The 22,647-nt window shown below is 46.1% G+C and overlaps 1 protein-coding gene across 2 annotated transcripts; it reads right to left on the bottom strand.

Moving 5' to 3' along the window:
* Nucleotides 1-613: 613 nt before the first annotated feature.
* On the bottom strand, nucleotides 614-21,832 carry fbxl20 (F-box and leucine-rich repeat protein 20). 2 transcript variants are annotated; one of them, XM_064321897.1, is made up of 15 exons: nucleotides 21,124-21,832; nucleotides 18,283-18,347; nucleotides 16,534-16,588; nucleotides 16,188-16,262; nucleotides 12,856-12,950; nucleotides 11,702-11,770; nucleotides 10,982-11,077; nucleotides 10,448-10,574; nucleotides 9,592-9,666; nucleotides 8,593-8,723; nucleotides 8,100-8,160; nucleotides 6,571-6,615; nucleotides 6,407-6,463; nucleotides 5,724-5,936; nucleotides 614-4,899 (listed from the first exon to the last, which is right to left on the bottom strand). In XM_064321897.1, exons 1-15 carry the CDS (start codon nucleotides 21,163-21,165, stop codon nucleotides 4,792-4,794), a joined length of 1,314 nt encoding a protein of 437 aa, XP_064177967.1. In that variant the 5' UTR covers nucleotides 21,166-21,832; the 3' UTR covers nucleotides 614-4,791. The 2 variants fall into 2 exon arrangements, with proteins under 2 accessions (XP_064177967.1, XP_064177968.1); XM_064321898.1 differs by having other exon boundaries at nucleotides 18,283-18,344; nucleotides 21,124-21,824.
* Between the last annotated feature and the right edge of the window lie 815 nt (nucleotides 21,833-22,647).

Here is a 22,647-nt window from a genome sequence, read left to right as displayed (position 1 = left end):
AAGGCTAGAATCAAAACTAGGTACTGAAAGTTCTCTACACCCGCACTAAGGAAGCATCACCGACTAGTCATTTGTCCCAAACATTATGATGCCCTGAAATGGGGGCACTATTAAGTGTTGCAATTTCTACATGGTGAAACCAAAATGTATACAAACTCCCATAAAAAAGACTGAGAATACACACTTTAACTACATGTGAATTGTTTGATTACAAATTTAAAATTGTGGAGCACAGAGCTAAATCAAGGGGGGGGGTCTTTGTCCCAAACATTATGGAGCTCACTATATTATCACACACACATATGCATGCATACAGCCACAGGGCTGTATATATGCGTGTGTGTGTGTGTGTGTGTGTAATAATATACATGTATGAGTATGTGAACTTGTAAAATACTGTATTTCGCTGTTGGGTGGTGTGTAAGTTTATGGATACAGCCCCAAGAAATGCGAGTTAATTTCTGTTGTGGAAAGGGCACAGTGGATTCACTAAAGAAATATTTTTAAAATTTTCTGCTAAGGCTCTAACAGTACATTGGATAAACGCTAGAGACAAACTTTGCTCAACCCAACAAATCATATGGCAGAACACAGAGAAATGAAAACAAAGATCTTAATAATATAGTTATATATTTATTTATACATATATTCATTTAGGTTGGTTAATTGTAAAAAAAAAAAAAAGAAAAGAAAAAGATTTACAATAATTATAATATCTATAACTGTTGCAGATGATCATCATACCCCTGTTCATCAGCCATACAGGTCCCAATCTCACCGTGGTGCAGAGAATGGGTCACTCTGGATCTACACCGAGTTCACACTGAAACCACACTGACCCAGGATCACAGGCTTCCATTCACACATCCGCAGAGGAAGCTGCACCTCCCTCCTAGCCAGCCAGAGTAAGGAGTGCACGGATCACACTAGAGATTTCCAGAAAGTAAATCTGCTGAAAGTTCTTGTCGTTACACCTCGAGAGAGACCCACAGAAAAGGCATTCACTCTGAACAAGTTACGTGAGCAATACTTCTCCGTAGCGCACACTGTGTCCCATGAACAGCAACCCTCACGAAACAGATTTGTGCTTTTCCCCTCATTTCTTTAACGCTCTACAGCAGTGAACTCTGTACTAATTAACGGGCCGAGCAAAGGGAACCGTCCTGGAGAGGTAAAAACCAAACGGCGACTGCCGAAGAGGAGAGAGGAACGGAAGGATAGGTCAAATCACCGGCAAGAACGCGATCATCCAATTGCCGGGGTCTCGCTCACGAGATCACGCAATCAGTCGCAAATTAACGGAACCGCACGAGCCCTGCTTAGGCTTCACTACGGTTCAGACCTGCAGTTAAACGTAAGTAGACTCGAAAGGTTTTTCCGTTTGCCTTGCTTTCGGCTGTAAGCTCAAGGCCCCTCTCTATCTGCAGGACGTCAATAGCGATCTGTTGAAGGCGTTGCATTATTTCACTAGAGCTCTGATTTCAAAAAGGTAGGATTGTGTAAAAAAAAAAAAAAAAAAAGACCTTTTGTCTGTGAGGTGGGGGGTTTGGGGGGAGGTTGTCTGTGAAGGTGCCTGCCCATCGGTCTGTCTAGCTGCATATCTGAAAGAGACTTCTTTCCTTTGTCGTGAGGTTGTTGCCATGGAATGGTTACCATGGTGAGCAGCTATGGGGTGGGAGGGTGGTGGAAGGGTTTTGGGTGGGGTCTGGCAAGTGCACACTGAATACATCTCCTCTGAAACCCTCACATTCAACAGACCGAACCAAAAATCACAAGCCAGTGTTTGTTTTCCCCTCTGCTGACAGGTTACCTCAAGAGTCATTTAAACAGTCTTTTGTTCAATTGTTTTTTTTTTTTTTTTTTTTTTTTTTTAAAGCAGCCCTTCATTCAAGCCAGATGAGACTAGATAGTTCCACTGGGAGTAAACAACACCTTGTGTTTGGTTTCTAAAGGTTTTGTCATAAGCACTTTTCTAATCGTCCTCAAATTCACAAACAATGAGGTAAAATACAGACACATCAGGAGCCTCCTCTCACGCTGTCTCGCTGTTAGACCCAGGGAAGGAAGATGGAAATTTCCACTCAAACCCTTAAACCCGCATATTCACCCAAGGACAACTTGAAGCCCTGAAGAAAGCCAGCACTTCTCCAGAGACGATCGGACTCAAACACATTCAGCGTCACGTATTACTCGAGGGGGCTATAAATGATAAATGATTAAATGCAGGATTGTGCAAGAATCACGGCCTGGGAAATGGCAGCCATTTAGGGCCATGGTCTGGGCCTCCACCCTGACCTTAAACCCCATGTTACAGTATAGATGCCCAACTGGCTCTAAATGACACAAGCAAGACAATCGACGGTAACAAACACTTCTCCTCCTCGCTTCTCGTCACAGCTAACAATTACAGGGAAGAGAGACGCAGCTAGACCTCTGAAGCTAGAGACCATTCTCCAGAGCACTCGTTTCAATCCCCTGAATGTGGAACAGTGGAACGGAGAAACAAACAAAAAATATTGGACGCTGAGAGGAAAATGTAGATTCGGTGAGAAAGCACAGGAGATGACTCAAATTCAAATGCGTAACAGGTTGCCAGGTAGATCTAGAGTCCACAGAGCCATAACCTTCAACGTCTCCTCTACGGCGAAACAAAAAGAAATGCTCTTGAAAGAACCGTGTACAACTCCTGATCAGTATAAACGTTTGTTAAATCATACCTGCTCTGTCACCGATTTTACAAGGTTTTCAAATGCAACAACATTACACCCACGTTCACACACAGCTGGGTCGCATTTATACCAACTTCTCACTGGTTTTTTTTCCAAATGGGGACCCTTGGTTTTTTTGCTACTGCAATGTTCCAAGCTATCATAATTTTTCTTCCTGTTCCTTCCCATTTCTGTTTCCATTCTACCTCTGGCCTTCAATCAGGAGAAATCACACCTGCAGAACTTAGAAAAGGTGGGTGGGGACAGCAGAATGGGATTCGACCCCCCCCCCCCCCCAACCCTCTGTTCCCCATGAACCAGCCGAGGGGGTCCTCATGATGTTCCATCCTTGTGTCCTTTCAAGTTTTCCCTCTTTGCATCGCTGTCCACTCCCCCCACTTCCTGCCAAATCACAACCTCTAAAGGGGGCTGCCTTCATCTGTAGCCGAAACGACGTGACCTCCGACCTCTCCCTCCCCCCCTACAGGGTTACTGTATAAGCAGCTTACAGCAGGGACAGATCTTTCTCTGGTGTCCGTGGGGAACTAGGGATGTTCTTTAGTCCACACCTGCAATGTGAACGAAAGCCAGCTCCTCGTTTCGGCTCTGCTTGCGCCCCACACACACACACACACACATCGGCGTGGGACACTTCTGTCCGGGTGCAATGGCGGACGGGCGGGGTTCGCCCGAAACCTCGCGGGGCTTCGCCGCTTCGCTGCAGTAACTAGTGCAAATGTGCCTCTCCTTTGCCGTCAAAAGCACCACACCTCCCCTTGCATGTCTCAGTCCTTTTCTTTCTCCTCCGTTAAAAAAAAAATCTCCTCAAAAAGAAAACAATGATTGTGTTCGGGTCAAACTTTTTTTTTTTTTTTTTTTCTCTTAAAAGAGGTGAAGATTCGGTTGTCTTCCCTTCAACCGAGCCCACCTTCAGAGACGCGAGAAACAGCGCTCGTGGGTCAACGGGGCCGCGAGGGACATTCAGAAATGGGTTTTTTAAAATGGCGGCCACCACGACCTCTTTGAAGCGGCCAACTCTGAACCCAGGCCCAGTTCGCCATCACCACGTTCGGCCACTTCGACCCGAGGCGGCTCCCTCCATTCAGCTCCTGCCTACAGTATAGCATTCCGCAGTCGGGTAAACAGCTGGCAGAGATTCCTATATTACTTACATATGTACACATTTATATTTAAAAAACTAGAATTGTAACATGCAACATTTGGCATCTCAAGAATCCTCCTCTCTTCCTCCGTCTCGTTTGTTGTCCGTTATAAAAAATATGATTTTCTTTTTCTTTCGTTAAGCACTACGGTGCTTCAAGTTGAGGATGAGGCGATGAGCAGGGCAACGATGTTCGGAGCATGGTGTGTGTGTGTGTGTGTGTGTGCGCGTGCGTGTGTGTGTGTGTGTGTGTGTGAGTACGTCTGAGCACGCGCAAATACGCGCCTGTTGTTAAAAAAAAGTACCGTGCACTGAAGACATGGGAATCACACAGTTTTGGTTGATGAAGGGCACAAAAAATGGGTCGGGGCTTACATTCCACTCTCTATAAAGAGCCACAGGACCAGTTATTTCACAAAGATAAAGACTACACCTGATTAAAGGCTGTGTGTGTGTGTGTGAGTGTGTGCGTATGTTCCTGTGAGTGTGTGTGTGTGTGTGTGCGTGTGTGAGTATGTGTGCACGTGTGTGCGTGCATGTGTGTGTGTGTGTGTATGTGTGTGTGTGTGTGCCCGCGCGTGTGTGTGCATGAGCGTTTCTTTGGAGAGGTAAACTGAACGGGAAGCAGTGTCGTTGCCCTCGGTGACTCCGGGGTGACGGGGAATGTCGTGACGCGGACCGCAGTCCCGCGGGGAGGGGCGTGTGGGGCTCAGGAACGCTCCAGGCGTGCAGTCAGTCAATCGCATGCCGTCTTTCCGCAGCGCCTGGGGCACCCAGCTGCCACACCACAGAGAGGGGTGGGGGGGGTGGGGGGGGTGCAGGCAGACTCATGGATTCAGTGTCTCAAAATGTGGAGGGGTGGGCAGAGGTAACAGGGAGGGGGAGGGGGGAGGGGGGAGGGGGGGGGCAGTGCCTTCAACATCATAGCAGGATACAGCAGCGACAGAACCTGGGACGACTTCCTCCCACGGAGGGGGGCGGAGTGACGGGTGCGAAGTAGGCGTGCACTTTGATATTGGGCAGGTGCGTCTGGACAGAGAAGCAGAGAGAGACAACTTCAGCGGGCTCACAATGGCGGCGGTCTGACACTCGTGTGTAAGACCGCATTAACGAGGACGTGGATGTCACTGTAAAAGTCAACTGAGGTCTCACCTATACAGCTACATCCACAGCTACATCCATTAAACACGCTAAAATTAATTATTACAGTGTACTGGACGGCAATTCGTTGGCATATTGATTGGGTAACATCATGTGATAGCATGAAGGTATGCTCATGTGTGGTGACAGTGCATAAGTGTACAGCAACATGAACCTGTGAGGGTAAGATGGTTGATGTTGTGGGCTGTGGGGGTGATTATGATGACATATAAACATTACGACAGTGTAACGGTTTGACAATGACAAAATGGGGCAAGTGGGGACATTATCACAGTGTGTGAGTGTGCAACTGTGCAAGTGTGTGAGGGTGCAAACATATGACAGAATGAGGTCCTGATTGACCACGGTCAACATGAACCCACAGCTTGTGCCAAGCAAAGGAGGATGGGTTTCCCCAATTGACTCTGGTTCCTCCAATGGTTTCTTCCCATTTGCCTACATAGGGAGTTATTCCTTGCCACTGTGGCCCTACACTAGCCTTTGTGGGGGTTTTAGACTATGTTATGCTGTGTAGCATGCTAGGACGTATATTACATATAAATCCCTACATACATACATTTGGTTTGAGGTTAAGTGATGATGTCACAGTAGCGTACGTGAGCGCGCGGTCGCGCGACGGTGCAGCGGCGTACGGAACGGGCGGGGCTAAGAGCCGCCGGCCGCGAGAGGACGAGGGCGAGGGCCCCGCTCACCCGCAGCCTCTTGATGCCGGCGCGGGTGATCTGCTGGCAGTCGTAGAGCTCGATGCGGTCCAGGCTGTGGCAGGTCTTCAGGTGCTCCAGCGAGGCGTCGGTGATGAGCGGGCAGTTGTCCAGCTCCACGACCTCCAGCCGGTCGTGGGCGCAGGGGCCGCTGCCCAGGTGCCGGATCCCGTCGTCCGTGATCAGCTCGCAGTGGGACAGGCTCTGGACGAGCACGGGGGGGGGCGGAGGAGGGGGGAGGTTTTGGAGAAGTGGGTCACCGAGCGGGTATGTTACTGGGATATTCGAACAATGCGTGGCATCTGAACACTCCCCCTGAATCAACCACGGCCGACCTTAAATAACCCAAATCCCGTGGGGCGCTTGCATAGCTGCATATGTTACTGGCGAGCCGATTTAAAATAAATCTAACGGGCGTTCTGGAATTTTCCACCAGATGGCGCTGCTGTCTCCCGAACGACGCCCCCCCCCTTCACTTTACTATAAGTAGAATAGACGAAACAGCCACCGTTGGAAGTCTGAAACCGCTGAACCGGTTTCCGTCACGTGACTTGCCATTCGGTCGGGATAAGCTACGCCGAGCGGCACGTAGCAAGTCCATTAGCGCGGCCCCACTGCGCCTACGAGCTAATTGCCGGGCTGGAGGGCTGGAGGGCTGGCCGCTGTGAACTCACCAGGACCTGTAGCCTCGGGCAGTGGACGGACAGCTGGATGAGCGTGCTGTCTGTGATCTGAACAGAAGGACAGAGAGAGAGAAGGGGGAGAGGGGGGGGGAAGAGTCAAAGAGCTGGACTCACTTCCTTACGAGTCAGATCCAGGGGACACTGTAGAAGCTTACCTGGACACACTCCTCCAAGTCCATCTTCTCCAGCTCATGGCAGTTCTGGTGGAGGAGGAAAAAAGTGAGATTCAGTACAGAGATTCAGACACTGTAAAATGTTAAAGAACAATGACAGATTAATGGATCACTGAGCCAAGCTATCACATTTGTGCTAAAACTGAAGTGTCAACGTGTCTTTTGAGAGTTTTATGGACTCCACGTTACCCGCGTCCTTCCCAGATGAGCCGTACTATGATCACGACTATGATTTTTGAAGGTTTAATGATGAGAACAGGCAATATATCCCATCTATGCTAATTGGTCATTTTCCCTGAGCCCTAGTGTGTATGTACGACTGTTATCAATCCTGGTCTCGGACACTCCAAGGGTCTATGTCTCCATTACAAGGCCTGGAAGGCTATTTAATGCTTTTACAGTGCCTGTAAAAAAAAAATCAAAGCGCTATTCACTTTTAAATCATTTCTTCCAATGCCTTCCGGCTCTGCTAACAGAACACAGCCTCTGTGCCCCACTATCAATCCCTTTTAAAAATGTAAACTCAACACCGAAATCCTCCTTCGCCCTCTTTTTGTTGGGACGCATTCGCATGACACCGACAGCAAATCTCGCGGCCCTTCCGTGTAGTTTTGAATGTTTTCGAGTGCTTCTGTGGTAACAATGTAGTGCCCAAAACTGTACACAACTCAAAATCCTTCCATTTTCATTTTCCTGATGTAACCTTGCAAGGAGCCATTAGGTTATGCACCCTGAAATAACCTCACAATGAGTCACATGATACTTTGCGGAACATGTTTCGAAACCTCACTCCATATATAAAATAGTTCACGGTAGATGCAAGTTAAACCAACTAGCCTGCACTTTTTTTGGATCTATTATAGTTTTACACTTTTCAATACCCTCTTATGTATTATACGTTCCTGTCTCCAGCCATAGGGACCATCAATAAACTCCCCTAGATCTTGAAAGTACTCTTGGGTCCACACAAGCAGATCCTTTTGACGTGTTCATCTTCAGTTTCTGAAATGTTTCCAGTACTGCAACCAGTTCAATATTACCCAGTACCTTATCGCCATCTGGGTATGCAATGTAGCGGTAGGCCCATTCATAACAAAGAAACTCTCAGGGAGACAGTGGAGAATACCTGCAGTATCCTTACCGCTACAAAACGAAGCACCCTTCCTACTGTGACACAGGCTTCTCTTAATGTTCTTTGCCTACTACGATACTGAGAAAAGTGTTCCGGACTACTTCATGAATGTTGAGTGCTCTGTTTCTGAGAACGCGTGGGTGAACGGAGGGAATTACAGGGGAGGTAAACGGCATCATTTCAAAGAGCACGGTCTACGTGCTGAACGGGAGCACTCGGATATTGCGAACGACTGTTTTAGAGATGTAAATGGGAATCGCACAAATCTAGCAGAATGGTGTAAGTGCATGTCTATTCAAGCGGCTGCTGGTGTGTGTGTGTTTGTGTGTGAGTGTGTGTGAGAGAGAGAGAGAGAGAGTGGACCAGGAGGGTGACTCACCCGTGCTAATGTGGTGAAGCCCACATCTGTTAGCTGGGAACAGCGAGCCACCTCAAGTATTCTGTAAGAGAGCCAAGGAGTAAACAGTTAAGAGTCCTCTCTAACCTACAGCGCCTAATGGGCCTGATACCTGTGCTGTGGGCCTCAGGTTGGCTGGGCCCCCGCGGCCTTGTGAATGTGCTGGTATACACATGCTCTAACGAGGGCCATCTGTATCCTTGACGACTCAGGTGTCGGGGCGGCTGACAGAACGGGCTGTGGACATGGTCGGACTGGCCGTCTGGAAATTCTGGCACTTGCCGGTCCAGGATCCCCCCCCCCCAGTCCGTAATCGCAACCTCACCACCCCCCCCCCCCACCCGAAACGACGATTGTAGTAAATCAGAGTGGGCCGGTACACCTGATTGTATCTCTCCCAGCCCGGCGTTGGCTGTGGATGCACGTGTGTGGGGGGTCGATGGGGCACAGGGGCAGTGTGTGTGTGTTAAAGTACCTGAGGCGCGGGCAGTTCTGGCCCAGCGTGTTGAGGATGGCATCTGTGATGTTGGCACAGCCGGACACGCATAGCGACTGCAGCCGGTGGCAAGCGCGGCAGATCGTGATCAGCCCCTCATCTGTGATCTGCTGCTCGTTGGGATGGACAGAAAGGGGGGGGGGGGGGCAGGGGGGAGAGATCCATTTGACATTAGTATCTGCAGTGTACAGCTGAGCAATTAGCCGCAGTATAAGTATCTGCGTAAACAGAGGTATAAGAGAGAAATACGAAGAGTTGGTGATGTCATATTTACATAAAAACATTTATATATGCATCAAGAAAAGAAAGTGAGAAGGTGTGAAACCAGAGGAGTAAAACACTAATAAAGGAGACAAAGTGAAAATAAAAGAAAGAGAAGTGATTCTGAACTTGGATCTGGGAGTTTGAGCATGTACGTGTGCGTGTGCGCGTGCGTGCCTGCCTGCGTGCTTGTGTGTGTGTGTGTGTGTGTGTGTGTGTGTGTGCGCGCATGTGGATAAAACGTGCTGCTAAAACGCCTGTTCTGTGAGGCAGAATTAAGGAGGAAGACAAACTGAGCCCGGAAAAAGAACGTGTTGTTTCACTCGCTATTGGCCACACGGGTAAGATGGAAAATGTCTGCTGCTTCAGTCCGCCTCTCAGCTCCCTTCTGTCACCGAGCCTGACGAACGGCCACCCGATAAGGGCCCCGCGCAGCTGGCCAGGTTAAAACACTGACTGAAAGCGGCCCATTTATCACGCAGGGACGGACGGCAGAGAGCACCAGCTCCGACGCGCAGGCACACCAGACACCGCGGAAGGCACGCCCCTTCCGTACTGCCAGTTACTGAACACGAAGATGACGGGTTGCTACACAGAACGGGCAATGCGTCGATACAGCAGGTCCCCGCCCTACGTCCGATTGGGGGCGGGGTGGCCCGGTTCAGAACCCTGACGCGCTGCGGGGCGCCCCGTGGGTCCGCCGGGTCTGGAACTTACCGAGCACGTCTGGAGATTGAGAGTGACCAGCTCGGGACAGTGCGCCCCTATGTACTTCAAAGCTTCATCTTCCAGCTGCACAGGGAAAAGGGACAAAGTGAGATATGGGGTGTAACAGCTGAGGCTTCTACATAACCTACATGATCTGTTTTGCAGATGCCTCAACATGTTAAAACCCATGCTTGAGCATCCATTATAGCTGGGTTACACACCGTCACATCCCTCAGCCTTCAGTGGGGGGGCACTGGCTGCCACGAGGGTCGTAAGGAGCCTTATTTATCAGTAAGGAGCCTTATTTATCATTACATTACATTACATTACAGGCATTTAGCAGACGCTCTTATCCAGAGCGACTTACACAACTTTTACATAGCATTTTACATTGTATCCATTTATACAGCTGGATATATGCTGAAGCAATTCCGGTTAAGTACCTTGCTCAAGGGTACAACGGCAGTGTCCTTACCCGGGAATCGAACCTGCAACCTTTTGGTTACAAGCCCAGTTCCTTACCCACTGTGCTACACTTCGTCCTCCGTCCATCATATCAGAATTGCGCAAAATTGTTGGAGGCCTTTGTAAAGACTTTCTCCAGAGGAGCCAGAGTTCTACTGGAGAATTCTGAGGGCGGTCCCTATTTACTTTTCTCTCAGCCGTAGGGCGTACGGTTGTTCTTATTGTCTTAAGTAGCCTTTGGCTTTGTTATGTTTACGGTGGCTGTGGTGCAGCCGTAGCACACACTTTGCTTACTCAGAGATACAGTGGCACTGTCCCACCTCAGCCAAATCTGCTGGTTGCGGATTGGCTGAGGACAAAGCGGAGGACGTGAGTTCCCACGCAGCGCGTGAGGCCGTACCTGCGTGCAGCCCTTCAGGAAGAGGCCCTTGAGGCCGGGGCAACAGCGCACCAGAGCCTGTATTCCGTCCTTGGTTACCTGGTCACACCAGGAGATGTTCAGCTGCTCCAGCAGGGGGCACCCCTCACTGGAAAGAGAGGGGAGGGACCTCAGTAAAGCGCACCTCTGCTCGAAAACAATCTTTTTTCAGAATTTGGTGCCGTTCCCTACGTGCAAGATGGTCAGTGAGCTTATTTAGGTATTTGGTCAAGCCTGGTATCTGACTAGTCTACGTTTTAGAAACACACCATTGTCCTATGTATGCATAGGTAACTTGGATACCTATGGGGAGGTTCACAGACTGTCAAACAGATACACAGTGTCTGTACTACAACGTGCAGGCAGTCTAAGGTGCTGTAAGTCTGGTCTGTGCCTACAGTCGTGTGGCTGCCCTCGGTCATTCTGCAGACATGTCCGTCACGCGCAGGTGGCACCGTTAACTGAGCGGGGCTAGCGGCCAACGAGGGCCTTGCGCTCTGCAAACGCGCGGCTGACCTGAGCGCTTTGAGGGACAGGTTGGTGATGGAGGTGCAGGAGGCCAGGTCCAGGTGCTTCAGCTTGGGGCAGAACTTGCTCAGGCTGGTGCACGTCCTGCGGAGAGAGGGCAAGAGGGAGAGGAGAGGGCGGAGCGTCAGACACACATGGGATTTTTTATTTATCTGAGGGCAGCATTACACGTCACTGGTTCCATCAGGCACCCAATCAGGAATAGGAGGAGGCGGGTCATTTGCAGTAGGAAGTGCAAGCCTGAAATCTCATCAAGATATATTAATAACATAAATATATTATGTTCGGGCAATGACCCATTTTTACGTTTGTTAGACAAGGGACATCGCTGAAATTAAAATTAATGAACAAAAATGACAAAACAAAGAAAAATTAAGATTGCCTTCCCCCAAACCCCATTTTCTTGGACTGAACTGAACAATATCAACTCAAGCATTTTGATGCGTCATCGTATCGCTTCAAAGTCTATCACACTAACCACTACACTAAATCTGCAGAGTGCTAAGGCTGCCACTTGGGCATATGAGGCTGCTGTCCAGGCATGTAGAATAATGACCCCACCTCCTTCTTTTTTTGATTGGACGCCGGATAGAACCAATCACACGCAATGCAGCCCTCAGAAGGCATGCCGTTAAATAAAACTCCAGCCAGCGCTTCAGACGCAGTGGCGAAAGTGCGCTGGGCGCGGCCGCTCGCGAACGCACTCACGTGTCCGTGATCTTGGTGCAGCCGTTCAGGCTGAGGAGCTCGATGTTCCGGCAGTTCTGGGAGAAGGTCCTGCAAAAAGCACACGGGGGCGACGAAGGTGAGACCAGCGCACCGCTTTGAGGACGACCCGCGTCCTCCATCTTTAAAAACGCAAACATGCACACCTTCTCGCCCGTGTCCTGCATTAACACCTCCACGATGTAGATGAGCAGGCTGTCCATACCACAAAACAAATTTACAAAAGGATGGGGAAGGAAGAGGGACAAGAGGGAATCTCTTGGTATTTACTTGGTATCAGGGCTGGCCCGACCCAATAAACAAAGTAAACATTTGTTTAGGGCCCCGCATTACATTACATTACATTTATTTGGCAGACGCTTTTATCCAAAGCGACGTACAAAAAGTGCATTTCATGGTCATAGACAACTGCTAAACACAGGTTCAGTAAGGTACAATACTTATTTTGTACAGCTATTTCTAGCCAAGAACACAGTTCACACAGTGAACACTATTCTGACCTAACCTCTGCAAAGCCAACTAGGCAGAAGGATAAGCTACAGTATTAGGACAAATACAAATTACCAAAAAGTACTGGGATGGGGCAACATGTTACAAGTGTCACGAAAAGGGTTTTTTATTTTTTATTTTTTGAATTAATACAGCGTGGTGGTGGTTAGTCTAAGTATAGTCTGTAGAGATGAGTCTTCAGGCCACGGCGGAAGATGGGTAGTGAGGGCGATTGGTTTGGGGCCCCCTCCCTCCAAGATATATATAAATATATATTTTTTAAATAAATAATTGTGTTCCCTACGACAATGGCTTTTTCATTAAAATATATTTCTATTGGTGCCCAATCTTGCTGGCTGGGGCTTGGGGGGTGGTTTTCGACCGAAACAGAGGGCCCCACATAGACTTTTTGTTCAGGGCCCCCAAAAACCTTGGGCCGGCCCTGCTTGGTATATTTGAAGACCAGATGGCAGCTGGTCACAAGGCATAGTCGTGGAGCATGTCTAGCCCAGAGGGGGCACTCTCTGTTTCTCTCCTGTCCCATCGGCCCCTCCAAGCTCCTCCCACTTGTCACAGCCATCTTCATCGCCTGCCCCATCCATTCCACCCAGGGGCTGAGCCACTCCCCCCGCCCGGCCCCACCTCACCTGAGTGCGCTGTCCCCAACGCCCAGACAGCCCCGCAGGCTGAGCTTCCTAAGGAACCCTCCACAGCGCTTAGAGATGTTCTCCACCACACGGCCCTGCAGAGAACACACACATAGGAAACACGCAGACCCAGGCACACACACACACACACACACATGCACACACAGACAAACACACAGACAGACACACACACACACACACACACACACACACACACACACAAGCAAGACAGTCAGCACACACCAATACCAGCCACGTCCCTGTGGTCAGCATATATGCAAGCTGCATACCGTCTCAGACAGCCTTGTAAACGCTAGTTAATTCTGCTTTGCCAATTAACTGCCTGATAAAGGCAGGCAGTCATTAATTTAAAAAACACTTGCTATGGCAACAAAAAATATACAGAACCAAATGAATCAGGTTCCTTCCACCACTTGTTCAAGCAAAAATCTGCTCAAAAGAGTAAGAAGTACAGTTTAACCAAGCCAGGAATTAACACAAGTCCTCCTCATGTACATCCTCCAATATGTTCGCCAATAAATTACCCTTTTGTTGCGTTCCTGTCCTTTAATGTCTTAGCTAAACATGTTGGCATTAAAACAATGTACTATCAACCACTGTTGACTGCCAATAACGTACAAATGAATGAATCCGCCTCTCTGGCACCCTTCCATTTGTCATTTTGGCAGCACCCCAGTGTCTGTCCGTGTCCCGCCAACACGCATCGCTATCCACTTCTGCTTTTGTTCTGATACTGGTGTGTTTGAGATTTCACATAGAAGTCCCTTCGTCCTTCATCGTGAATAACCAGTTTGTACACTGGGAAAGCAAGTGCTTTTTACATGTGGATGCTAAACTATGTATCATGAAAAAAAAACAATAATCACCTCTATGATTATATCCTGAAATTCTTATTGTACTCAGTTCAGCAAATTATCTTCAAGATTAAATGTAAAGTTTCCTCAGGCTATGAGAACATACACCTAATGTCCAATGCAGAGTAAGAAAGGAATCACTCATCAGACACATAAAAATAAGCAGCACTTCGACAATGCTTCCTTTGTGCAAACAGAGGACTGTTCTAATGTGTGTTTAAGAACTATGATGAGGGTTTAAATGATTATTTACCAGGGCTAAAGACTAGTAGAGAAGCACGTGTACATGGATTTAGCAAATGTGCATATTTAGGTTCACCATCTTTTCCAAAGGAGTTCTCAGAAACATGTCATTAATTCCTCAGCATGATGTTACGAGAGAATGTTTTAGACAATGATCACATTACACCACATGTTCATACATGGTCACCTGCTGCATTCAGGGTGGTTATCAGAACCACAGACATGCAACGGTAACATATAGCATTGTGCTATATCTTTGTTTTATTAATATGTGTCAAGCAACCTACGTGTGAAAAGGGCAGTTATATGAACTGCACAAAAAATTATACAAAGAAGGCTGCTCATAATAATGAAATATTTCGTAGTAGGGGTAGCCTTACAAAAAGGAATTTGATTAAAACAGATTGACTGAATTTAAATTAAAATGCAAGGTTTAAACTTTGTGATTTAATGCAGTCATGTCCATCTTTATGCATCAACAGAGTTGGTTGGAATGGAACAGTATAATGTTTTGTTTTCGGCACTATTTTTCCAATGATTTTCCTGCCCCAGAACTACCCCATTGCCACCGTAGGGCGGTTTTCTTGTGCAAATTTGAAAATGATTAGTTCGGAAGAACGGTTCTCGTCAAATCCTTTATTCAAGTCCAGGGGGAGTTTTGTCAAATCAGTTGCTGGTTGAAAGAGACACTTTTAGTGCATTGGGGTTGTAATATGCTGTCAGTTGCTCTGTAGCTTCTCTGAATGTTTTGATGCACTGCCATGCATTATTTTAACTGCACTGTGTGTGCAGAGCCAGTGGTATTGTACCCATTTTTAAATTGTCTATTCCAATTGCGTGTTTCATGTACTCCGATTTCTGATTTCTTTCCCCTCTCCTGACAGATCATCTCAACGAGGCATTTGCCATGTTCTGCCATTAATATGAGCTGTGACTCTAAACCCTCGTTGTACAACAACTCCCTGAGCTGTGCCAGCACAGCAGTATTTGCTAAGACGTCCTTCTCTAGGCCTACAAATCTGGAACAGAAATGGAGGTACTGGGAATGGGACAGCACAGCGGAACCATAACTACCCCAGCCCTTTTTGGATGGCTCAGTTGGGAGTTTTACTGGTAGATCTGAACCTTGCACCACTGTTATATTCTTAGAAGAACTGTGTGATGCAACTTTCTGCTTGGACAACGCATAACTTTTTTTTTTTTTTTTTTTAACTTAACAAAACTCCCAAACGTTTCTCAACTTTGTGGAAACTGGTTGGACAAATTGCCATTGCTAGTGCCAAAATGTGGGCATTGCGGGTTAAATGGACTGCAAATTACATCAAGCCTCCGAGGGTTTTCTGGTGTGCTTTTTGACATGAACTTTGCATCACCCGAGACAAACGTAGCGCAATTGCAGTAATCCGCCTCAAAGTCGAACAGGTATTTCCGGCTGCCATCCAAAACTGTACAGCAGTAATAAAATGAAATGAAACACGCAAAAGCGTAATTGTCTACGTCATCTGTTGACTCATCTACAACAGCAAACCATGCCATTAGCTCGTTTGACCAGTTATTTCATACTTTCTACATGTGCAACAACAGCACACGGCATCATGGACTTCTGTCTAAGCTGCCCCACCATTGATTAACATGCTTAGTGGGAAATGCACGTAATTCAGGGTTATCTGGTTTTTCTACTGGAAGGTTTGCATTTAAAAAATGCATCAGTCAAATCGTGAATGGTTTCTGTCCGCCATTCAACGCTCTTGAGTGCCCTGCTGACAGATCCTTCCCCCTTGTTGGTGACCTCCATATCAAGACTAGTTGATTAGTTTTCTTATTTCAAATTTTGTTCCATTTTTGTTTTGTGTGCGGATATATGAACAGAATATAATTAATCTGTCTGTGTGTAGTGTACCAGGTGGATGCTGGTATACTTAGTCACTCAAGGACATTCATTGTTTGACATTCCACCATGTTTACTTTCCTTTCTCTCGAAGTGTTAGGAAAAAATTGCCTTTACGATGATGATAATGTTAAATCCCTGTGGGTCACGCGCTTTGGGAAAAAATGGTGACCCTAATAATGTTGGTATCTGTTCTGAACAGGTTTAAGAACAGATGTGTAGTGCTTATCAATGGTGCCTGAAAGAACAGGAAAGAGATCAGAGATCAAGAGACAGATCACGAGAGATGAAAGGAAAGATGAAAAAGAAAGAGGAAGGATACCGACCTCAATGTCCCTCTGGAAGTCAAAAAGGTCGATCCTCTGCCAGTTACTGCCATCCAGAGCCAAAACGTTCCAGGACTGAGAGAAAGAGAGACAGGGGAGAAGGACAGTCAAGTTTCACACCATCCTCTCAGACATGCATCACACACACACGCACACACACGCACACTAAAATGTGAAGAGTTACACAAAGCACTTCAGCTCTACAACCTAAACTGCAACCCTGCTGAAAAACTAATTTTTACCATGGCACAAGAAAGCTCAGTTACACAATGATTAACAGAGTGATACAAAGAAAAGATGACAAACTGACAGATACACACGCAGGCCTTCACTCCAACAGACTCACCCTTGAGACCTGGGCACAGCGACACAACGTCACCACGTCCAAAAATGAGAAGATTCTGAAAAACAGAAGGATAGATAGTATACTACAGTATACCGAACTTTAATCAGATTCACTAAATGTAGTCACTGCCAATAAAGCATACTGAAGTAGACTGGCCTGAGGGACAGATAGAGAATAATAAAGATAGAGGATGGCATGAATTGGACTAGAGGGAACCAGGGTACATTTGAAAATTGTTCGGCCAATGTGAAGCCAGCCTATCAAAGAGAACTAGAAGGGACCAGGTCTGTAGGTACAGCTGCACCCCATTGAAATGAAACAGTGATAGGTGGCAGCCAGCAGAAGTGATCTCCTTTAGTATTTATTTCGTCCATTAAAAGTCTGTCGCTAAACATCAACTGTCCCGCAAGTTATTAGACACACACAGTAAGCACTACCAGCAAAATCAGGGCGTGAATTATGTTTTCATCTTGTGTCTGGTAGGAGCCTTTTTTTTGTCTAATGATCGAAAGAATTAAAGCCAAAAAGATAATTACATTTTGAGATGGGGGGACGTGTAAGATAAGAGTCACATGTAAGGTCCTCAGTCATACATTTCCCTTTAAATGCAATCTCTTAAATCTGTGATCTCCTCCCATGGTTTCTCATACCATGTCCATGCTGACGATACTCAGTTTTTCTTCTTTAATAAAGATGCGACAGGAGCGCTTACCCAGAGGCCTTCTGCTGCAAGAAGCCAAGGAGTATCCCTACATGACCAGCTCTCCTTTCCCCTCCACACAGCAGCAGCGAGTCAGCCTTCTATATTCTTTTTATATACAGCCTCCAAAGAATCTACACACCACCCAGTCCAGGCCCTGAATCTCATGCCAGAAGTGCCGAAATTCCATTCTCACCATTCTGCCCGTTTGCGCCACTAAACCCTCGCAACTAATACCGAACACAGCTGCACGACCTGTCCCCAATCTTCCCCCGAGTGTGCTCATATCACCCCCCCCACCCCGCTCCCCCAACGCTCGCTTTACTGGCTATCCGCTCCAGCTCACAGGGAGCTTAAAACCTTGGCACCGGCCTACAGGGCAGCGAATGGAACGGCTCCACCATAACTCCAATCAATCTTCCGACCGTCCGGCCCCGGCCAGATCTCGGCGTTTCGCAATGTCGAGGCGACTGGTTCTCCCCTCCCGACATGGCTTCTTATCTTAGTCAGGATGCCTGTCTGTACTGGCCACGTAGTGGTGGAACAAATTTCCCAAAGAGGTCAGGACAGAATCAATGGCTATCTTCTATCTCGACCCTCCCCATCCCCACCCCGTAGCACCTATTGAACCAATTCAGATTATAGTATTTTGTATAGTTATAGGTTACATTTCAATGGTTCTCTTCAAAGGGCTTGATAAAAATGTAGTCTATAAGCTTTTAGAATGTGTACTTTGTTCTTGGTTATCATAGCTAATTTGCACTCATGCTTTAGTGTTTTTGAACACTTACTCACTGGTCTGGGAATGTTGTTAGTCAGGTCTAGCACAACTGCACATATTAATAAGGTGAATTAACTTACCTTTCTCATATATAGTAGGTCACTCTGGATAAGAGCACCTGCTAAATGAAGGCAATGTCCTATAATGTAATATCGTGGATGTGGTGTGGAGGAAGAGCACTCTTTCCCCCCCCATGACTGTGATGGTGCCCAATGCCCTATGCCCTAGCCATGGTGGGGTATCAGGGGAGTGACCAGGAACCACTCACCTCAACAGCAGCTCTTTGGGTAGTTTCTTGTTGATGACAGCCTCATCATTGTTGGAGAACATCTGCTTTCCCATAAAAATAAAAAAAAACAGTAAATTAGCCTAGAATATACAAGAAGCCACTTCAGCTTTTGTGCTGAAACAGTAAGCACCTAACGCACAGTAAATACCAATGGCATTAAACTTAATGCGCTAAAAGTTGTCTTCAATGTCAAACATTTTCTCTCAGAATGGGGAAAACAACTGTAAGCCTTCCTAAAGGTAGATGGTACATTTCTTCCACTCATACAAAACAATTGTACATATCAGTACGGTGACACATTCACACATGCACACAACTCTCAAAGGACTAACTATCAACTGGTTATATGCCCAGACATGTTGCATGCTGCGAGAGCCTGCGGGAGGGGGGGTTTGCCTTGGGTTAAGATTAGATGGTTCTCTGTGGCAGTAGTTCACAATCCAGCAGAAGATACTATTTAAAAAAAACATATAAAACCATGTATAGGCAATCTGTGGCAGAAAGGGAATTGTTTCATCCTCACTTTGTCAATCTGTGGTACGAGTCACACGGTTATGCATAAGACCACAAAGTACACAGGCCGAATGTACCGAATGGAGACAGCATGGAAACAGCTGGGCAACTGTGAGAAGTTGAGCATGGATAATTATTTATTTGTTTTTTTTTTTTTTCATTGCGCAAATCTTGAGGTTACTTGGGCTAATCTTTTACTATGCAAACAACATTTTTTTAATGAATCAAAAAGCCAAAACAATTATCCTCAGCAACTTTGCCAACAGCAGAACAGCAAATGCACCATTACATTACATTACATTACAGGCATTTAGCAGACGCTCTTATCCAGAGCGACTTACACAACTTTTACTTAGCACTTTACATTGTATCCATTTATACAGCTGGATATATACTGAAGCAATGCAGGTTAAGTACCTTGCTCAAGGGTACAACGGCAGTGTCCTCACCCGGGATTCGAACCTACGACCTTTCGGTTACAAGCGCAGTTCCTTACCCACTGCGCCACACTCCGTTCCACACCATTTACCTCTCTGCATGTCTAAATTCACAGTAATGGTCACCTTCATCAATTTACACCTTACTACTCAAGACAAAACATGTCAAGAAATGTTCCACAGCAATCTTTCGTAAGACACGATGCTTCATTTAAAACATGCACCAGCTCTTTTAATGGATACTGCTGTGCAAAAAAGCACTTTCACTGCCCTTTTCTGATGATAAAAACAGAGAATGGCCAGTTTGTGTTTAAAAGGCAACACAATACAGGCCGCACAATCAAGCCAGTCTGGCAATACAACATCCAGACACCAACACCCTGATGTCTGTATTAAGTATTAAATTAACATGTGTTCCAGTTGAGGTTTCACGTTAACGAGCTGGTTATCTGATAGGCTTAGCTTCCACTGAAATGAGTTTGACCATGGCCAAACAGGAACAGGAGGGCTTCAAATTGAAACCTTGTATGTTACAAACACGGAATGAGCAGTTCGTAAAAGGGGTAAGCGTACATTTCACACAAGCCAAATGCTGTACATGCAACCATCAACAGTATAATCGAAAATAGTTGTGTTGACTGAACGAGCTTGCTGTAGTAGCCATGTAACACTAGAATGTAACACTAATGTCTAACCCATGTAACACTAGAATGTAGTGATCAGTGGTCTTTTGTTTTATGCAGTCTACTTCACAGATCCAACATAAAGATCTACAAATAATATTGAAACAACTCCGATGACTACACGCTGTTAAATTATAAAATGTGAAAGCTAGTATTTGTTACTAATACTAATCACGTATCAGTCGGCCGCAGCTGTCGGGACAGAAGGTACGGCCTGGATCTTCTGAGCCGTCAGCTGTTGCACCGTTAAAAATAAATAAAACCACACAAATCCCACGCTGGCTGGTTGGGGATTACAGAACAGAAGTCAGGGTAGACCTCGACTGAGTACTGCATGGCATGAACAAACACATAGAGACGGGAATATTCAAGGGATCTCGTTTAACATCATCATCCACTGCTGCGGGTAGCGGAGAAGCAACAGAGCCCAAAACAATAGAAAGTTTGACAGCTAGAATATAATAATGGCCACGAATGTATGGTAAATCATTTTTGTGCGTACACGAGTTTGATAATCATCTATCGTTACTTTGAATCAACTTTTAATTTTTCGTCCGCTGGTGAAGTTAAGAGTGTTTTTGGCCGACAATCGAGCAGGCTCGTTTGCAGCAGCCCGGAGCCCCGTAGCCGCAGCAGCCATTAGCACTCACAGTCCCATGCTCAGAAACAACACTCCGTCGCGGACTCTGTAAAATAGCCTACATCTGACGGAGTGGGGAAGGCCCAATCGTCACCCTGCTGTATTACGTGCACATTATTAAATGCTAGGTCGTAAACTGTGTAAAGACTGTCGTTGCATTAAGTCTAGTGTTGAAACTAAGAGGAAGATTGTTTTTCCACAAATATTCATTTTCGAAGCTGTCAGTGAACATCATATTCGTCAAAAATGTGGAATTAAATCCATCACAACAACACACAGGAACAGTTGTGATTCAAAACAACACAAAGACAAACAACAGCGGCCGGGCTGCAGTAGGCTACTCGGAAGCAAATGCATAATTTACAACCTAAATATTGACTACGGAAGCAAGCTAAAACATGGAAAGGAGCAGAAAGTATAGTCTATCAATAAACAAAAGTGATTACGCGTATCCCGTCAGCCCCGCGCTACCATCCATAACCAACTATTTGTTCTATCTGTCAGTCATTCTACCATTGTCAGTCGTTTACACGGGCCAGAAACTCACCTCAAACCGGCTCCGCGACACTCCGTTCACCTCCTTCCCCATCGCGGACGGTGAATTACCCAATTCGTTCCGAAAAAATGAAATCCAGCGTTAAATATGCAGAAGTGCGCTAATACCAGTGGTCAACTGTCTGCCCCGTTTAACATTTACCATGCTATTGTTGTTGTTTCTGCCTTGCTGCTATGGGCTTGCTCGTGTTAAACAGCTAAAAACTGCCTCCGCTTTGCTACCCTAGCCATACCAGCCGACCTCTTATCTCATTTGCTCAGCAGCTCTCCCCTCCCTCTCTCATATGCGATGGCATTAGACTTTTTCGATCATCAGGACTATTAGCAAGCTTTATAACTACGTGTAACAGTTTGTACGTCGTAAGGGAAACCTGCATCTCCGGTGTAACTTCTGTTTTTCTTCGATGTCTCTACTAGTAATTATGCAGGTTATGCCTGCCACGTAAAACCTACATCCCCCTTCCTCCTTTCCCATTGTGTACTAATATCATCAGGCCTAAACGGTCTTTATGTAATACAATACGATCTACATGTGGGGCTCAGGTTTTATTTTATTCTAAGGCCTAACCGACAGCACTGCAGTTGTCCGCGAATTATCTAGGAGTAAGCATAAAACAACTTAAATCAATTGTACCAGGTTTTTAGTTTCAATTTGCATTTGGTTTAAAGAAACAGTGTTAAATTAGCCTAATTCCAGTCAGTGGGCTACTGTATGGAAAAAAAACATCATCTAACAAGGCCTGGTGTGCGAATTATTTTCAAAAACGTGTAGCTTTTGGTTTATGAAGACAACTACCATGTTAAATTACAGCACGGTAAGTCAACTATTACTCCGTATGTGCGCACCATGGACTCAGGGTAAATCAACCATGCATAATTACCAACTTTTTCTTATTTTATTACAGGACTTCCGCCTTTGGTGAGCACCGCCCCCAAGCAGCTGGAACCTATGAAAATGGAGAGCTACTGAATGGAATGACGTCATGACAGCGGGAGAATCAAGCATGGTGCTGTACACAAATAGAAGCTTCTCTCCATTCTTCAGTAAAATATCTCACGATTAGACTGAGCGTTACATGTTCATGTATTAACAGGTAAAGATAAGCTACTGTCATTCGAAATACATCTAGTTTGCTAATCGTAAAAATGTTATATCCGAAACAATATTCTGCATTCAGCAGTATTTCTACAGATAACTGAAATGCTTTTGTAACCGTACGAGATCCCGTGATTTTACTTATACCAAAAAATAATGAGTGCACGTGGTCATTTTTGAAATAACTCATCACATTGATTAATCTTGTGACACAAAGGCACGGTGGTTGAACAGGGTTAGCTCTTTCATAAAGAAATTGAAACAAAGAGACTGCTTTAGATTATCTGATGCTGAAATTAATATGATGAAACGTGTAAGTGAAAATAGTTAGGTGAGTGATGAACGCATGGCAATGATTTTCGGTACAGTTTGAAAATAGGGTATCCAAAGGTGCAAAGCTGATTGTTAGATGCTGCTATT

This window comes from Anguilla rostrata, chromosome 2 (assembly GCF_018555375.3).
Source record: "Anguilla rostrata isolate EN2019 chromosome 2, ASM1855537v3, whole genome shotgun sequence".
Classification (NCBI taxonomy): domain Eukaryota; kingdom Metazoa; phylum Chordata; class Actinopteri; order Anguilliformes; family Anguillidae; genus Anguilla; species Anguilla rostrata.
The sequence above is the reverse complement of the archived record's forward strand: the minus strand, read 5'-3'. Positions and strand labels throughout refer to the sequence as shown.